Source organism: Xenopus tropicalis, chromosome 1 (genome assembly GCF_000004195.4).
Source record: "Xenopus tropicalis strain Nigerian chromosome 1, UCB_Xtro_10.0, whole genome shotgun sequence".
NCBI classification, from domain to species: domain Eukaryota; kingdom Metazoa; phylum Chordata; class Amphibia; order Anura; family Pipidae; genus Xenopus; species Xenopus tropicalis.
In genome coordinates, this window is record NC_030677.2 from 99,552,633 (window position 1) to 99,572,183 (window position 19,551).

The 19,551-nt window shown below is 38.9% G+C and overlaps 1 protein-coding gene across 4 annotated transcripts in view; it reads right to left on the reverse strand.

Annotated features, from left to right (window-relative positions):
• Positions 1-3,988: 3,988 nt before the first annotated feature.
• pwwp3a (PWWP domain containing 3A, DNA repair factor) overlaps positions 3,989-19,551 on the reverse strand; it is a 30,189-nt gene continuing 14,626 nt past the window's right edge. For 3 of the 4 annotated variants that reach the window (XM_004911014.4, XM_012954592.3, XM_031904753.1), the window contains 10 exons: positions 17,979-18,734; positions 16,390-16,515; positions 16,037-16,107; positions 15,839-15,924; positions 15,570-15,630; positions 13,962-14,037; positions 10,735-10,785; positions 9,721-10,154; positions 4,966-5,054; positions 3,989-4,855 (listed from right to left, as the gene is read on the reverse strand). In XM_004911014.4, coding sequence (XP_004911071.2) covers positions 4,762-4,855; positions 4,966-5,054; positions 9,721-10,154; positions 10,735-10,785; positions 13,962-14,037; positions 15,570-15,630; positions 15,839-15,924; positions 16,037-16,107; positions 16,390-16,515; positions 17,979-18,734 — 1,844 coding nt within the window. In that variant the 3' untranslated portion in view covers positions 3,989-4,761. The remainder of the gene's footprint in view (positions 4,856-4,965; positions 5,055-9,720; positions 10,155-10,734; positions 10,786-13,961; positions 14,038-15,569; positions 15,631-15,838; positions 15,925-16,036; positions 16,108-16,389; positions 16,516-17,978; positions 18,735-19,551) is intronic. The other variant, XM_002937380.5, reaches the window with a different exon arrangement.

Sequence of the window (19,551 nt, forward strand, 5' to 3'; positions counted from 1 at the left end):
ATGAGGCTATTTGACAGCCCTGATAATATAAAACCGGTATGAGGCTGATATGCGCCCTAAGCAAACCCAGAGAAGGTGTTTGTTAGTGTTGGTATAGGACAATGGCATAACTATAGACGAAGCAGACCCTGCATGGGGGACAGCCGCTCTCTTACCTACTCAGCACAGGCAGCCGGGGAGCGGAGGAAACGAGCAGACAGGTAGAGGGAGGGTCTGGTTGGTACACAAGGCCCCTCTGGATATTTTTCTGTGGTGCAGTGTAGTTACACCACTGTGTAGAAGGGTAAATGATTTGCCAACCTTTAGCTTTTTAGTTTCCCCAGACTGGTTTGCTCCTAAATTATATTTGGGAGAAGGGAGCAGGTCCCTTAGCCAGGTTTCCCCCAGGTCATAAAAAAGGAAGCACTTATCTGCTTGCTCTCTTTTGGTCTACCGACTTGCTGGAGGCAGTGGTGTGGTGCGGAAAGGCCTGGAATGGAGGCAAAGATGGTTTTGTAATAGCTCATTCTAGGAGTAAGAGTAGCGTTTCCACCTTTTGGCGTCTAAAACTCCAGGCAGGGGGGCATGCTGTGATGTCAAGATGCAGGCAATGCTGCTCCAGGGATCCTTGCAGTCCTGAGATGGCAAAGTTGATTGCCCCCCCGTGTTTCAATGTTATGAGTCATAAAAAGATTTAGCTGACCCCAGAGAACCAAATATTTGTGGAAAGTACACAGTCTGAGAAACTGAATATGTCTCTCTTCTCCAAACTACCAAATGAATAAAATATGAATATTAGAGGTCATTGGCCCCAGTTGCCCACTTTTTTGCTCTATGCGTGCTGCGTTTGGCTGTGTGCACTGACACCGTTAGTATTAGGCATCGGATCTGTTTTATAGGGGTCTTTTACCCTGCACCAATAACTGTCCTATCCTGCAAACCCCTTAGTATTTTGAATGCTTTAAAAGAAAATACCTGTTAAAACTTGGCTTCCTGTTAATTCAACTAAGGTGGTGGAAGGAGCAGGCATCAACTATGTGACGATCGAGTCTAGCCTGGCTCCTTCCTATACAGAAGGAAGGCTAGACTCGATCAATCGATCGTCGCATAGTGATTGCTGCTCCTTCCTTCGCTGTATCGCCTTAGTTCAATTAACAGGAAGCCAAGTTTTAACAGGTATTTTCTTTTAAAGCATTCAAAATACTAAGGGGTTTGCAGGATAGGACAGTTATTGGTGCAGGGTAGAATAGCTTTTTCACTTAAAAAATGTTAGTGTTACTTTTCCTTTAAAGGAGAAGGAAAGGGGGCCATTGATTAAGATCGCTTACCTGATACCCCAGGCTGGTGCTCCAATTAGTAGCCCGTGGGACATGCAGGCAAGCGATCCTCTTCCTTCTCCTATCGCTACTATCCTGGAGCCCTTGCATTCACAGTATACTAAAAAAAAAAAAAAAAGCCAGCTTTTTTGTTAAACTGTGGCCTTTCACTTTACTGCGCATGACGTAAGAGGATTGCTTGCCTGCAGGTACCCCAGGCGTCTGTGTTTCTTTGCTAACAGGAGCACCAGCCTGGGGTATCAGGTAAGTGAATACAATCGCTGGGGGGTGCCTAACATTTCAACACCTCCCAGTGATTTCACCTTTCCTTCTCCGGTAAGCCTACTAAAAACCCAGGATAGTAATGTTTGTGAAGATTCTCATTCATCCTGGTCATGGTATATCTGGAGTAATAAGTCAAATCAACTGGACTTGCTGTGTTTTTCTTGAAGACATTTTGCCAGTCATCCAACTTGCTTTCTTAATTCAGAATGACTTGCAAAGATCTTCCTGGAATAAATAATCTGGAATGTTGCTCCAATCAGGATTGTAATGAATTTTATTAATACAGAGTTACAAAGGTATAATTAAAAATAAGTTATTTGCATAAATAGCATCTAAAATAAATAGTCTACCCTGCTGGTTAGACATACACATTTCATATATGTGATGAAGGATCCATGCAACCTTATTTCATGTTCCAAGCTTGCAATGCAGATAACAAGAAAACAATATAAAGAACACGGAGGCAGGGTGTATCTTTACCAAGGTCAAAATATATGCAATTTGCCTTCCTTTAAAATAAGTTTCTTAAAGGAACAGTAACACCAAAAAACGAAAGTGTATAAAAGTAACTAAAATATAATGTGCTGCTGCCCTGCACTGGTAAAAAATCCCAGTTTGACAGACCTGAATTACAGGATAGGCTATCCAAAATACACCATGTACATAAAAGTATAGTCAAAATATAAGTACAAGAGTTTAATATAACTATCACAACCTATTCAAGGGAAACAAGAGTTTACAATCATTGTAATGCCCATTAAAGGAACAGTAACACCAAAAAAATTAAAGTGTATAAAAGTAACTAAAATATAATGTGCTGCTGCCCTGCACTGGTAAAAGTTGTGTATTTACTTCAGAAAGTCTACTATAATTTATATAAATAAGCTGCTATGTAGCCATGGGGGCAGCCATTCAAAGGAGAAAAGGCACAGGCACATAGCAGATAACAGATAAAACCCCATTGTATTCTACAGAGCTTATCTGTTATCTGCTATGTAACCTGTGCCTTTTCTCCTTTTTTCCAGCTTGAATGGCTGCCCCCATGGCTACACAGCAGCTTATTTTATAAACTATAGTAGTGTTACTGTAGCAAACACACCAGTTTTACCAGTGCAGGGCAACAGTGCATTATATTTTTATTACTTTAAAGCTTTAATTTTTTAGTGTTACTGTTCCTTTAATGCACTGCAATACTTCATGTGAGGTAGATAATTAGAGCTGGCAAAAGTCCATTAAGTTCATTACTGTAAAACGGTGCAAGTGGAGTGAAATGTGTGAGATGGGGAGTACATTTAAATTTTAGTGGCTAGAAGGGGCAAGCGGAAGAAATATATGTTACTCCGTTATGTCATAGTCTGCAAATTGTAAGGTCATATTTCACGCCAGTGTTATCTGTTTATACACAGGATTGTAATATAGGGTTGTCACCTTGTGACAGTGGCAATACCAACCTTAAAATGTTTTTAAATGGCCAAACAGCCATTCATGTGCACTTTGGGTAACAGATTCTCTGCAGTTGTGAATTAGTGACCCATTTTTTAGCATCACTTTAATAATTAAAAAAAACACTAGGGCTTGTACATCACAGGTGCAGTTGATGTCACCCTGCAGTCAATTGCATGTGAAATACACTCCACGCACTCACACAGTTGCACTCTGTGCTACTTAAATCTATAATGCCTTCTGTTCCAAATTGACAGCCGCTGTGCCTATTGACATGGGATACCTGGAGTTACTGGCAACTCTGGAACACGCGGCAGCTCCATGGTTCCCTCAGCAGCCTGTATCAATTGGCACAATTCAGTTGCGCAGAAATATGGCACACATACCACTTGCACATGACACCAGAAAGACTGTATATGGAGACTGTATATGGAATTTATGGAAACTTCTGCTACAAAGGAATTACTTTGTTTGGCTTTGGTTCAATATTCAGCATAATTCTCTGCATCTATTGCATTCACATACACTATGGTCATTTTTAACAGGAGCCAGTTAACCTGCCTGTATGTTTTTGGAGAGAGGGAGGAAATCCACACAAGCACAGGAGGAACACACAAACTCCTTGTAGGCAGAGCCCTGGCTGGAATGAAGACTAGGACCCCTGCGATTCAAGTTAACAGCAATAACCTTCATGCCAGCCAGTTGCAGTCCAACCGGCAGCTAAATATAAATTTACCTGTATGACAAGGACCATTAGGGTAGATAAGTAAACCCAATATGAACTGGCATTTGTTAGGGGGAACAATATTTAATGATTCATCTAGTGATCTTGTTGGATATATTAACAAATACCATTTGGTAAATGTTCAAGCAATTAAGATACAAAAGCAAGGTATGGTTTTGTTTAACATGCTGTAGCAGAACCAACTAAAACAAGCAGCAGCAAAAGACCATAAGACCAAGAATAGATTTATTACAATGTAATATTCACTTTATTAGAAATAATGTATTTACATTTACTGCTTAACGGAACCCACTGATGTACTGAAAAGGTAGCAATCAGAGTGGCATAAGTCCTTTTGCATTGATAACATTTTTTTTTTTATTTAGCAGGCTGGAATTTAATGACAAACAAAATAAAATTAAAGTAAGAAGGATTCAACACCTATAAAATACATTCATTCATTCACAGAACATAACATTTCAGATAATAATGTGCTATATGGGCTCTGGCTTTAATCAAGAGACATACAGATATACATTCTACAGTTTTCACAAGACAGACTTTATATAAACACAGATAAACACTTTGGGAAAAGGCTGGTCTTGGGCTCACAGCAAGTGATCCACTGCCTTCCTAGCTCACCAGTTGACCCTGAAATTTCTGAGTGTTTTAATATATTAAACATGATTAAGCTTGAGCTTTCCTAGTCCAAAAACAAGTCTAAACCTAACTAGTCATGTCTCAAGATGGCATTGCTTTTTGGCAAAAGTGTCTATATCAAGTTGAAGGTCATCAGGTACAGGCCACATGATAATTATGTTAATTGCAAGTAGTATGGTCAATGGTTCCCTGAATTTGTTACAGCTCAGTTAAAAGTATCCTTTCTGATAGATACTTTCATGAAGAAAACACAGAGCGGTTCATATAACTGGCCAATAAAGAAAAGCCTTTAATCCTGCATAAAACTTCATTACAGGTCCACGCACCAAATAGTCCACATTCACAACTTTAATCTCATTCCCTTTGTTCTTTATTTGATTCCAGCTTACTTCCACGCATCTCTGACTCTTTATTCTTCAAAATTTGTTCCTCAAACAAGTTTCTTTCCCTTAAAAGAAAAAATGATAGAATTAGTGATTGCATATGACATGCTGGAGCACGGCACACTATGTTTAGCAAAGACAGTAAGTTTCTTTTTTATACCTAGTGTCATCCTACCTTTTACTGACAGAGGGGCCATTCAAATACTTCTTTTCTGCTTTTTCATAATTAATTCTGTCAATAGCTGATATAGCAAAAATAACAGCCTGTAGGAGTGAAAATAAAGATGGTTTCCATTATTAGCTCCTGCGAGCAAGTAGTAAAGGCAAATTAATTATTTCATGGCCAAAATTGTTGGCACCCCAGAGATTTTTCCAGAAAATCAAGTATTTCTCACAGAAAAGTATTGCAGTAACATGTTATGTAATGTGTGTATTGGAACAGAACAAAAAAGGGAGGGAAAAAAAATGGACATAATGTAACACAAAATACTTGATTTTCTGGAAACATTTCTGGGGTGCCAACAATTTTGGCCATGACTGTATAAATAGGAGAATAATGATGGCACTCACAGGAATTTTCACAAAAGAAACATTAGGAGAAAAATTAAAAAGTGAGGTTTTTATTCAGTCCCTAGACTATTTGCATAGTACAACATTGCACATGCACCCAGTTAGCATCTACTGTTTATGATGTGCAGCTTACTAGCTGTGTGTAATGTAACTGTGTGTGTGTGTAATATATATATATATATATATATATATATATATATATATATATATATATATATATATATACATACATACACTGTATATAATACACCAATAGGTCCGCACTCCCTTTAATTAATCAATCAATCAATCCTTTAGGCAAAATAAGCGGGTGCTACATAGGGTTGTACCTTGTATATTTCTCCAAAAGATATGTGCACTCCAGCATAGATCAATCAGCTTTATTAATAACTTACATCATAGCTCAAACATCAACGTTTCGGTACGGGTCTAGGACCTTGTTCAGGATGTCAAACCCCACTAATGAATTCACTTCAATACATCGCCATATATACAAAACAAAACCCCCACCTCCAAACATTTCGTAACCACCCGTTAGCTCCACCTCCCCCAACCACCATCCACTGGTTATAGTTAAAGGGACGTGGACTGCTATATACACAAATGGAAGTATAAAGCAAGCATATTAAAAAACAATGTTAAAACATTATTAAAATTCATTATAACCGTAATTCATCTAATGGCCAAAAAGCAATTAAAGGAGCAATATTCATTCAAGCCCCTAGGAGACAATGTGTTCAATTTCTTTATCCAAAATGTTTCACGCTGAAGGAGTAATCTAAATGTGGGCAATCTATGGCCACACTCGAGAAAATGTTTAGCCACCGGTTTAGTAGTTCTATTATCACGATAAGCCGTATTTATTGCCGATCTATGTGCATCCATCCGTAATCGTAACGTCAAATCAGTCTTTCCCACGTATGAAAGACCACAGGGGCACGTGATTAAATATATTACATGTGTAGTAGTACAAGAAATGTGATGTCTAATCCTAAAAACGCTTCCCCGTATGGGGATGCGAAAAGCTACCCCCCGGGGTCATATACCGACAAGAAGTACACGAAGGGCATCTAAAACACCCCATTTTGTTATTATTCAACCATGTTGCAGGGCCTTTTTCCAGGGCATAACTTGAAACCGGGTCACTGACCACCAAGAGATCCCTCAAATTCTTCCCTCTACTGTTGGATACCGTAGAGGGAAGAATTTGAGGGATCTCTTGGTGGTCAGTGACCCAGTTTCACCCGGGGGGTAGCTTTTCACATCCCCATATGGGGAAGCGTTTTAGGATTAGACATCACATTTCTTGTACTACTACACATGTAATATATTAAATCACGTGCCCCTGTGGTCTTTCATACGTGGGAAAGACTGATTTGATGTTACGATTACGGATGGATGCACATAGATCGGCAATAAATACGGCTTATCGTGATAATAAAACTACTAAACCGGTGGCTAAACATTTTCTCGAGTGTGGCCATAGATTGCCCACATTTAGATATATGGCTATAGATCATGTACCCATGCCCAGACGCGGGGGGGGGGATCGGTCTAGATTACTCCTTCAGCGTGAAACATTTTGGATAAAGAAATTGGACACATTGTCTCCTAGGGGCTTGAATGAATATTGCTCCTTTAATTGCTTTTTGGCCATTAGATGAATTACGGTTATAATGAATTTTAATAATGTTTTAACATTGTTTTTTAATATGCTTGTATTATACTTCCATTTGTGTATATAGCAGTCCACGTCCCTTTAACTATAACCAGTGGGAGGTGGTTGGGGGAGGTGGAGCTAACGGGTGGTTACGAAATGTTTGGAGGTGGGGGTTTTGTTTTGTATAAATGGGATGTATTGAAGTGAATTCATTAGTGGGGTTTGACATCGTGAACAAGGTCCTAGACCCAGACCGAAACGTTGATGTTTGAGCTATGATGTAAGTTATTAATAAAGCTGATTGATCTACGCTGGAGTGCACATATCTCTTGGAGAAATATATATATACACACACACACACACAGTCATATGAAAAAGTAGCAACTTCCTTTAAATATATAACATGCCTTAACCATTCTTCCATACAAAATCTCTCCAGTTAAATTTGATGGCTGCTGAGCATGGACAGCCTGCTTCAAATCATCCCATAGATTTTTCATGACATTCAAATCGGGGGGGGGGGGGACTGTGATGGCCATTCCAGAATATTGAACTTTTCCCTCTGCATAAATGCCTTTGTAGATTTCCAACTGTGTTTAGGGTCATTGTCCAACCACATATCCAACCCCTGCGTAATTTGTTGAAGAATTTGTTGATATTGGGTTGAATTCATCCGACCCTCAACTTTAACAAGGGGCCCCAGTCCCTGAACTAGCCACACAGCCCCACAGCATGATCGAACCTCCACCAAATTTGACAGGTAGCAGGTATTTATCTTGGAATGCGGCGTTCTTCTTCCGTCATGCAAAGTGCTTTTTGTTATGACCAAGTAACTACATTTTTGTCTCATCAGTCCAAAGCACTTTGTTCCAAAATGTCTGTGGCTTGTCTAAATGAGCTTTTGCATACAACAACGACTGTGGCGTGAGTGCAGAAAGGGCTTCTTTCTCATGACCCTAATATACAGATGTTCTTTGTGCAAATTGCGCTGAATTGTAGAACAATGTACAGATACACCATCTGCAGCAAGATGTTCTTGCAGGTCTTTGGAGGTGATCTTTGGGTTGTCTGTAACCATTCTCACAATCCTCCGCATATGCCGCTCCTATACAATCTTTATATTCAGATCTTTTGAGAGTTGCTTCGAGTCAAACAGAAGCACAACTTGCAATTGGCCACCTTAAATACCTTTTCTCATGATTGGATACACCTGCCTATGAAGTTCAAGGCTTAACAAGCTAATCCAACCAATTTGGTGTTGCCAGTAATCAGTATTGAGCAGTTACATACATTCAAATCAGCAAAATTACAAGGGTACCCACATTTTTGCACAGCCAGTTCTTCACATTTGATTTAATGTCATACAACTAAACAACAACTAATTACTGCATCACTAAAAATCTTTGTTCAGAAAACACCCCAGTACCTAGAGGTTTCTGGGAAGTGAAAGTCATACCACTGTTATCTTTTTTGTTGAAAGTGGAGTAAATTATTTTGCAGGCTGAGAGGGGTTCCCAAACTTTTTCATATGACTGTATACAGTGCTGCAAAAGAAAATCCCAAAAACATAATTGTAGATCAACTCAGACCTTTCTCAAGATAACACACTCATAACTGACCAAAACCTAAATACATAAAACCCTGCAGTATATTGTCACGTTTTGATCATGCATAGGTTTACAAAGTGTTTATGACATCACTGTGAAGTTTGTTTTCTGTCAATCAGTTTGATCAGTTATAAGTGTGTTATCTTGAGAAAGGCCCAAATAACTCACCAAACAGAGACTGTCTATGGAGTCTGACAGCAGCCCTACTGGCATTTGCAGAATCCAGACTGCCAGTCTGGGCCTGGTACGGAGTACAGGACATAAACGTCAATCTACAAATACATTTTTGAGATACTGCTTAGTATTTTTCAAAAGCTAATGTAGGAGGTGAGATTACAGCACTCACAATGTATTATAGATCTATAGGAATTCCATAGAACCAAAACATTCTACATAAAAAATAAATGGCATCTGCCGCCTCAGTTGTGCCCTATAGTTCATTGCTATAGTACAGTGCTCCTTTTGCAGTGGCTGCTAGCTGATCACCTGGACCAGGCATAGGTAAATGCAGGGCAGCATGGAGAGAAGAGAAATCACTCTTGTGAAAATATCAGAGACAAGACATACAGGGGAAATAATGGTTAAATACAAAAATAAGAGTGCAGCTTTGCCCTAGCTTAGAGACTACATCATAGGCACTGAAAGATATAAAAAAAAAGTCAGAATCCATATTCTGACATTTTTTAATTGTTGCTTGTTTTCTATATTTTAAATACAATGCCATGTTTTAAGGTAAAAGTTGCCTTACAAGAGCAGGCACTTGCCCCTTTTAGGTGATTCCTATTGGAGCCAGTGGAGGGTGAGGGTAAGTTAAATCATGATCAAATATGCCTGTGTGACACTGCCTCTGAGAAAGAATCACAGCCTATGACAATCACAGTGACCAAATGCTTGTGTGTGCCATTACCTCAGGAAAATTCTGATCTTTTTCAGTTATCATTCCCTGGGAATTGGGAAGTGACAATTAAAAATGCTGCACAATTCATACACTTTAGAAGCCCATACTTGGTTAATGGAATATTTTTTAAAAATACTAATTTTGACTCTAATTATCCCACACAGTGGCTCATTTACTAATGCTAAAGAATGTTACCTCCGGAAGCAAAACATCCATAATAAAGGCTGCTGGGTCTTTATTCATCAGCCTTTGTGCTGCACAGCCCATCTGCTCGCAAACATTCTGCAGATATGTAACCACGTATTCTACTTGTTCCTCATCTTCCAGATAGGTCTCTATACAGGTCATATGTCGGTCTGCAACCTGAAAATCATGTAACCAGTGGGATTTCTTTCTCCCTGCAAGTATGTCCATAAGATGATTCTCAGCCTGCTTGGTCTTAACAATAAAGTCCACCAGTCTTTCATTTGCACGATCCCTTGCTGCTCGTGCACGGTCTGGCAATAACTTTCTGCCTGGATGGGACTTGCTAGGAGTCGCTTCTGTTTGAGAATCTTCACTCTCAGTATCCACTGCAGGGAAGAACAACCGAGACTTGCCAAACTGCAACTCCCTCCGAACAGGGTAACCTTAGAAACAAGGAATCAATTTGTTATAGTTGAACTCCTTCCCTACTACTACTATTTTTAAGGTGAGATGAAAGCAGTATTAAAGGTAAAACTAAGTAAGCTTTATCAGAAAGGTCTATGTAAATACAGCCATAAGCACTCACAGAAACATTGCACTGAGTTCTCTGTTCTCTGTTGTGTCTGTTTTCCTCTGCCAGAGACACGCAGCTCTCTCCTGCCCCCCCCCCCTCCCTGAGGAATGCTAAGAACTCACTCCCCCCCCTTTAATAATGAGGATCTGAGCCAATCACCAGGAAGCTTCCTCATAGTCTTACTAACTGAGCATGTACACCGGTCTTGCTCTTGGTGCAGGAGTGAGGCATTATGGGAACTTTCTTTACACAGCTCAGCGTTTTTTCTTCCGGTTTGGCTTCTGATCATCTGAACGGGAGAAATATGGGGAGACTTAAGGGCACTACTGAGAGAACTGAAGGTATGCCTGCAGCTTGAGATTAATTCTTTATTAGCCTTTCCTTCTCCTTTAAAAATTAACAGAAACAAAGTCATGTCTAAAGATACATTAGGAGTGGGTTTCACTTACTTATATCAGCAGTACAGTATTCCACAAAAGATCCAGAAAATGAGGCACACCCTACAAAAATATATATATATTTTGTTACAAAGAAACTTCTGCTTCTTCAAATGTTTTTTTAAGGGTAGAAAAGGGGACAGCACACATTCCTAAATAAGGATGCCAGAGCATTAAGTGTGAATGAATTAAGTGTGGCAAGAGATACCCAGGAGGATGATGAAAGCAGTAAAATGAAAGGCAATAAAGGCTTTTTAATAAGATTATGGTGAATTTACTTTTCCTGAATAAGTGCAGCCAACAATAAGTGGCTATCACATATTTTCACCGTATACTTGGGACAGACTAATCAATATTTCAGATTGCATCTTTCCACAATTCAAGAAAAAAAGTGGAAAGCACACTGTTGTGAGTATACTTGAGAATACTTTTCTAAATCACATGACTTAACTCAGCGAGTAAAAGCTGTCAAATTTCTATAGAAGTCAATGGAAATTGTGTCTCAAGTTTTAACTTTTTTTTAAGTTTATTGAAATAGACTAGATTTTAATAGAACAATGTAATTCATGTTTATGTTCAATTCTATTTTTTCTTCTTCAAACCTTAAATCTGATAAAACTTGAGTGACAACCAGAACTCTGCAATATCGGGCTGATCCAATCAGTTGGCATTGAGCCAGCAATCTGATCATACTTGCCACTAAGCAGGCTGTCGGAACAAGACCACATTGATGTGGTCCTCAAGCCGACTCGGACTAGCATTGGCCCATGTCTCTATGCTCCCAGCCTGATTGGTGGTGAAAAGCCTATTTAAAACAAAAGTTATGCAAATTACTTTCCTTTAGCCCTATTCAACGTAAACCTAATGGTTTATTTCCTGAAATTTATATAGAGCCGACATGTTTACACAGCTCTCTACAGAGATTATTAACGGTTAAAAAAATAACTTTATTATTAATTTAAAAGTATGCAGGCTACTTACATCTATTACTGATCTATAATCTATATATCTATGAAGGGTGGTTAATCTTTAATTGTTTTTATTACCTGGTTGGTAGGCTCCCACCCTAGCAACCATGAAAATTCTAGCGCTGAGTGAAGAGTGCATTATCAGGATGCACAGCTAGCCCTGTCTTTACCGCTTGCCCTAAAAGACGAGTAAGCCATTTATAAAAGCCCCTTCTCGCTCTGTATTCTTTGACCATCTGAACAGAGATAGGAGAGCTTAGAAGTTGAGTTGCTTGTGGTACAGAATCTGCATAAGATTGAGTGCAGGGAGGAAGGTATGTTATTCAGGGCATGATTTTACATAATTTTAGTGATATAAAAATAGGTTTGCTTATTCTTTGTTGTTAGGACAAGGCCCTGATGTGGGCTCTGGGTGTTCAGTCAAGAACGCAGTGTCAGTTAAGGAAGTGGCTTGCGCCTCCTGCCACTTTTCCTTGTGTACCCCCCGTCCCCATGGAGCGCAGAGGCCCGTGAACAATGTTCAATGCAGTGGGCAAAGTGCACAAAAAATGGGTGATTGGGTTGGTTCACTCTGAAAAGCATAGTCAGACTAGCATGGTTTCATTTCAGTCTGTGGAATAAAGTATGTGTCTGCAGAAATTTTTTTTTTATTTCTGATTTAGTGTTTATGCATCTGTTCTATATTAGTCCAACTGAATAAACTTATGTCGAAGGGGGAGATATTTTCCCGGTAAGGAAAGCACCTCACTTCCATAAGAAAAAAGGTTGGCAATTGGTTCTTCATGTTGGTTCAGTCTGGCATAAACTGGAGTCCTTCACTTTATGTACCTTGGAGGGCAAAGAATATAGGTGTGCCCTGATAATTCCTGTTTTGCTCGAATAAAAAAAATGGGGGGGGGGGGGGGGGGTCATCTATAAAGTTTATGTAGCGCTTTTTTTTTTTTTTTGCAAATGGTTGTTTGCTCCAGTTTATTATATATTTTTTATGTGCGAATATAGTGCTGCTTTTCTCTTTTTGCATATAGATTCACAATTTGCAAAATCAGTTAGCAAATATTTTTCTGCAAATTTTGCAATTACGTTTGCACATTAATTGCACCAGTCTTGTCCAGCTTTATAAATATCAACGCAGGCAGTGCAAATATGTTCAATGTGTGAATAATTCTGCACTGCGCAAATTTTATAAATGACCCCCATGCTGTTTTGTTGGGGATATTGGTATGAATTAGTATAAGTTTGCACAGTTACTTCCTGTAACTGTGCAAAGCACAAGCCTAATTTTGTATGCACCTATGGGCTGGGAGTGCTTTAATCAGAACATCACAGGCACCTGTCCTTAGCAAACTTATATTGCCTTTCAACATCTCCACAACTAAGGGCAATTGTAAAGATCCACTCATTTTGCCTAAGCCCAAGGGCACAAGCAGTAGTGCTTTCCTCCATCTGCGTTTTGTACACTGTCCAGATCCACTGTCATGTTCTCCCTCCTATAGCTCCACTGACAGCTATAGTGTCAGCCTGTGTGGAGCAACACTAAAGCTGGCCATACACGGGCCGATTGTAGCTGCCTAATATCGTTCCCTTAGACTGATTTGGCAGCTTATCGGCCCGTGTAGGGGAACAAACGACAGGCCTGCCCAACCGACATCTGGCCTGAAATCGGGCAGATTAAAAAATTTAGTTGGATCAGGGGCCGTGTCGAATCGTTGACGCGGTCCCCGAACCAATTGCACCTATTACCAGCGTTCTAATTTTATCGTTTAGCCTGAAGATCCGCTTGCTTTGCGATCTCGTCAGGCGAGCGGATCTTAACGTGTATGGCCACCTTAAGTGGATATCTGCTTTGTGTAGTTTCACACAGGCTGATGCTGCGCTTATCAATGGAGCTACAGGAAAAAGCACACAAGAGTGGATCTGCTTTCCTCAGTCTGCGTACAAAATGCAGGTCAGAGAACTCTACTTCTTTGCAGCTTTCAGATAGTGGTCACTGGCCCAGAAAAAACTATTGCTCTATGAGGCTACAGATTTACTTTTGCCGTTACTTTTTATTAGTTATTTTTCTATTTACACCCATTTTCTATTCATCGTCCAGTCTCTTATTCACATCAATGTTTTGTTGCCAAGGTCCAGTTCGCTGCTCATTATGTAGGAGAGCTGAAGAATAGCAAACTGTCTCATAATATCATAGTCTGCAACATGCTATGTTAAAGATGAACTGCCCCATATACAGGGACACCTTCAAAAAATCAAACTCATGTTGTATAAACGTACCCATCCGAATGCAGTAGTCTTTTATCATTTCATTACACCAGTCTACAGCATTACCATAGCATTCTCTGGCCTTTTCCTACAACAATAGGAAACCTTTAGCAATTTTCTTATAATAAACATAATAAAGTAGAAAAAATATAAATGGTTCTAAAATGGCAATTCTACACCTGAGAATCCAGTTCAACAGAAGCTAACCCAAACCCCAAGCAAATATTAATGTATTACCAAAGAGGAGCAACTACTGTGTAATACCTCACTCCTAATCTATTAATAAGTAAATAGAGTAAATACTGGCATGGGGGGTTTCTGGAGGATTTAAATAATATTATTTAATAATAACATAAAAGCATAAATGTATCTCAGTATAGTAGCTGCTAAAATACAGTGGTTCTCAAAAGTTTGTGAACCCTTAACACTTTTATATATTTTTATATAAATGTGACCTAAAACATCATCTGATTTCAAACAAGTCCTAAAAGTAGATGAAGAAAACCTAGTTAAACAAATGAAACATAAAATATTTTTGGTCATGTATCTATTGAAAAAAATGATCCAATAACATATCTGTGTGTGGCAAAAGTAAGTGATTATCATATAATTTAAAAGGTGAAATCAGAGTCTGGTGATTTCAGTCATTAGGATGACAACCAGGTGTGAGAGACCCTGTTTAATTTAAAGAATGGAGATCAAGCAAAGCCTGATAACATATACAACACATTTGTGGAAGTGTATTATGGCACGAACAAGAGAGGTGTCTGAAGATCTCAGAAAAAGTTTTTGATGCCCACAAAGCTGGAAAAGGGTACAAGACAGGAAAATGCAGGAAAACCTTTCTGACTTTGATCCTTCTGTACATGATTTTGGAAGCCTCCCATAGGAATCAATGGCACTCTGCAGCTCCAACCTGGCCCAAGGAAAGTCACGATACCGAGCTTGAATGAATCTGAAACTGTTGTACTTGGCGCAACAATATGATTTTGTCGCACAAATTTTTTTCGCAAAGTACGAAAAATACGAAAAATTTGCCGAAAATACGCTTAGAGCGTTCGTGTATTAGTAAATGTCCCCCATAGTGTGTACAAACGGAAAAAATTCAAAAAGTGGTCGACCATCAAAGATAACTCCAACTACATGGTGTCAAATAGTCTGAAAGGGTTACAAAGGAACCCCGTGTAATTTCTAAGCAACTGAAGGCCTGTATCACACGGTGGTGGGAGTGTCCTGGTTTGGGCCTGGGTTCTGTATGGAGGAATGGGCTAAAATTCAGTCAATGTGCAGGACTGATCAACAGTTACCGCAAACGTTATTGCTGCACAAGGTGGTCACAACAAGTACCGAGAAAGCCTAATTTACTTACTTTTGCCACACACAGATATGTTATTGCATCATTTTCTTCTTAATACATGCATGACCAAATATAATTTTTTTCATTTGTTTAATTAGGTTTGCTTCATCTACTTTTACAACTTGTTTGAAAATCAGATGTTTTAGGTCACATTTATATAAAATATAGAACATTTTAAAGAGTTCACAAATGTTCAAGCACCACTGTACATACATATGCTTTTAATGGATTAGTACACAGTTAGAGATCTACCAATGACTTACCAGAAGTTGCTGCTTCTCTTTACAATCATAGTGCTTTAAGTTGCGCAGGGAAACAGAAAAACTGAATGAGAAAAATATGCATTCATCATTCACTGCATCAGTTCTCTGACTTCACTTCTGTAAAGGTGCAGTATTCCCTACACACTTCTACACAACCCCGTATTCTTCCATTCATATTAGAAAATCCCAACAGGTTAAAACGTACTGATAATGCCATTTAAGAAACACACAGAACATGATCCATGAACTGTTACTGTAATTTAGCTTACCCTTTTGCTTTGTTGTTGGGGTCTGCCAGTGTCTCATCAACATATAGCACACTTGCTTTATGGTCCTTCCTACGTATGGTTTTGACCTATAAAAACCATGCATGCCAAAAAAAGGAAAAAATCACAAATAGCCAACAAAGCATTTAGAAAATATATTTAAAATTCACACTAAGCCAAACCTAGATTGTAAATACATACCAATGATGGCCAGTAGGGGATTTTTTGATATTTACACCAGACAAACATTCCGGGCTCAAATGAAACAGGATCTGAAAAAGAGATGGGGAAATGAAAAACTGCCCTTGCCATCTCTGTGTAAACCACTTCACACAGCTGGTGCTTAGTTCAAATAGCCAAGAACTGAAGCAATAGGATGGTGGAAGGCCTGCAGAGAAAACAACCTGTGTGCCATTAGCCTTAGCACAACAGTTCCTGACTCAGCTTCTTTCACATTAGAGGCATATTTTACTTCCACAAAAAGCAGCAAACTCCATTATCTGAAGGAAGACTACAAATTAACTTTGAAAAAGTTATAGTAGCTTGTTAAATACCTGACTGTCTTAAGAAACTTGGCAGTTCCACATCTGGATCCCCTTCCTCTGGCAACATGGCATCATGTACAGCACCTGTTGGGGAGTTTAGCTCCATATCAGAGGAAGACAGTTCAGGAGAGAAGTCTAGAAAGCAAAGTTCAATATCTCAGTTAAATAATTATCGTAATGTGTAACTATCTTTGCAAAAGTGAAAAATTTTATATTTCTACTCCCCTAGACTAAAGCTCCACTAATGTGCACCAATGTGGATGATTAATTCTCTCTTTAAAGCACTGCAGACAATATTATTCTTATATAAAGAATAATACAATAATACAATTATAAAATAGCCTGTTTTATCTTGCAAAAAACAGACACTGTAAAAGCACTTCTGAGCTGTGCATCAATTATTGGGTGCTCCAAGCATCAATTTTCATATATTTAATGACTTTCATAACAGGATAAGCACTCATGGATAGAGGGACATTAGGTGAGGGTTGTGGTAAACCATTTCAGTGGGAAAAGTGCACAGCAGCATGTGCCAGATGCTTCCACTAAGTCAGCAGAAAATAGATTGCTCAAACTACATTAGATTCTAATTGCTATATTACAGTTGAATACCACAAAGAGGAAGATGTCCTATAACCAGAAAGCAAACCAACTGTGAAGTTAGACTTTTGTCACTTTTTTTAATGTTTAAACTCATCAACTTATTCTTATTATCCTTTATTTATTAAGTGTTGACATAATCAGCATGTGTTTGGTGTTTGGAGTGAGAAAATACAAATGAGCTCCAGAAGAACATACATACTCCCTTCAGATACTTTTCTTGAAATATTTTAAGTACGTTATTTAATTTCTGGCATTTATGTATAGTTGACACATTTCCTCAGGGCTTTACAGAGACTGTACATAATTCACATCGGTCCCTGCTCAGAGTGGAACCTACAGTCTAAGGCCCCTATCACATTCTCACACATTTGCGTCATTCTTGTTAAGAGACTAAAAAAACCTGGGAGAAATCCCATGCTGACATGGGGACAACATACAAACTCCACGTAGATAGTGTCTGGGGGGCAGGAATTGAGCCCAGGGCCCCAGTGCTGCAAAAGTATGTGTAAGTATGCACAAAATTAAGCGATTCTCTTGGGGGACCCACTGCCTTTGCAGTGGTGGTAGTTGTAAATGTGTGGAGGGTTTAGTTCTCCTTTAATCTCTTAGGGTTATTATCCCCTGCATGTGTCTAATAAAAATGACTACAAACTTTGCATAGAGTACCCTACATCTTGGCAGTTTTAGGGCATTTGCTTTCTGCTATAACCTCCAGCCAGTTTGGGTGTTCTGGTGCATATAAGCTGAAAGGCAACAATGTAAACACTTTTACAGGGGCAACAATTTAGTCTTCTTGTGGCCAATGGAATAGATAAATGGGGAGCCTCTGTGACAAGTTCTGGATCATGGCTGGTGCAGTATGTACAGTATATAAAATATGCCAATTTTAGCCATATTCATTTTTAGGGTTTAGTTCTCCTTAATTTATGAATTTCTGGTTAATAAAACAGAAATATAAAACCACGATAGTCACTTTTGCTCCATATTAAATTTACCTTGCTTGTCTTGAATAGGATGGTTTTTACATTTTATTCCACTCTCTGTTTCCAAAGAAGTCTGCAAGCTTAAGTCCCTGCTGGTGTGGGTCAACCTGGTTGGATAACATGTTCTTAAACCATGCTTCTTGTTCTGTACATTCAGTTTGCCTGTTCCTTTCTTTATTTTGCCATTTGTGTTCCTTGGCTCACCGTTCTTTGCAGCACCCATGCACTTTGGTGAAGTGGAGCTGGAATCAAAATTTTCCTGAGGACTTTTGGAAACTCTAAGTTCTTCTGTATCTTGCGGAGTTGCTGCTCCTGTGTCCCGATTTGTTTTTAAACTTCTCATCCTTTTTATATCAGGGGATTTCTTTATACTACTTGTGGCACCAAAAGAACTGTCATGTTCTTTCCTCAAACTATTTAATGCTGGGTTTGTTTCATGTAGCATTGGACTTAAAGAAATGTCTTCTGTGCTGTCTGCAACACAGTGCTCCATTTTGTCAGGTTTTTGAGTCAGCCTTTTTCTCTTGTTTTCAAGGGGGTTCTTTCTCCTATTTGTGGTACAGGATGAATTTTGATTAATGTTCTTCCCAATGTTTTTTTCCATTTCTTTAAACACTGTATCTTTAGAGGAAGTATTATTTGTCTCACTGTTGCAATGGTTATCAACTAAACTCACTGCAGTGGGTGCTTCATTCAAAATATCTAATGCGATTCTGAGAGCTTTCCGATAAGTCAACTCCTCTACAGGTGTGTTCTTAGATTTGGATGCTAGAAAACAAATAATGTGTCAAAGCCAACAGAAGTTTAGACAAATAACAGACAATTCCCTTATAAGTAAAATATCTTTTAGATACACATTTCAATTTGCTTCTCTTAAAGCAGGGGTGTCAAACCCAATCACATAAGGGGGCCGAAATCTAAAACACAGGTTAAGTCGCGGGCCAAATTTTTTATTAATATACTTAGTAAGATACTAAGGGGTATATTTATCACAATGTGTAAAAAACTGGAGATATTACCGGTGATGTTGCTCATAGCAGCCAATAGATGCTTTGCTACTTTTGAAATCTGATTGGATGCCTTGGGCAACATTACTGGTAATGCTTCACTCCACGTTTTACACAGCATGAAAAATATACACCTTAGTTTCTATGTGGGGAAATTGAAATTGATTAGGCTGGATGATCAGACACACTCACCATTAAACAGCCAGGTGGGCTGGATTTGGCCCCCAGGCCTTTTGTTTGACATATACTGTATGTCTTAAAGCGAATTAATGTCAGACAAGGTTGTGCCCAGTGGTAGAGGGGTTTTGATTAGTTAACGGTCTAGAATGCCAAAACCAACATTTACCAGCAGCGACAGGCATTCCATCATAATTAATGAGGAGTGGCATAAAAATTTCCTCCTGGCCAAGAATTATATCATCTATAATAAGCCTAAAATGGGCATTTTTTTTAAAATACTGAAAAAAACATTCTTTAAGATTTCCAGAAGGTGCCAAATAAACCTTTATGGTGATAACAGATTTTTCCTATGCCCCGTTGAAAGCATAGGACCGAGCCAATTGGATAATTTCCCCAGT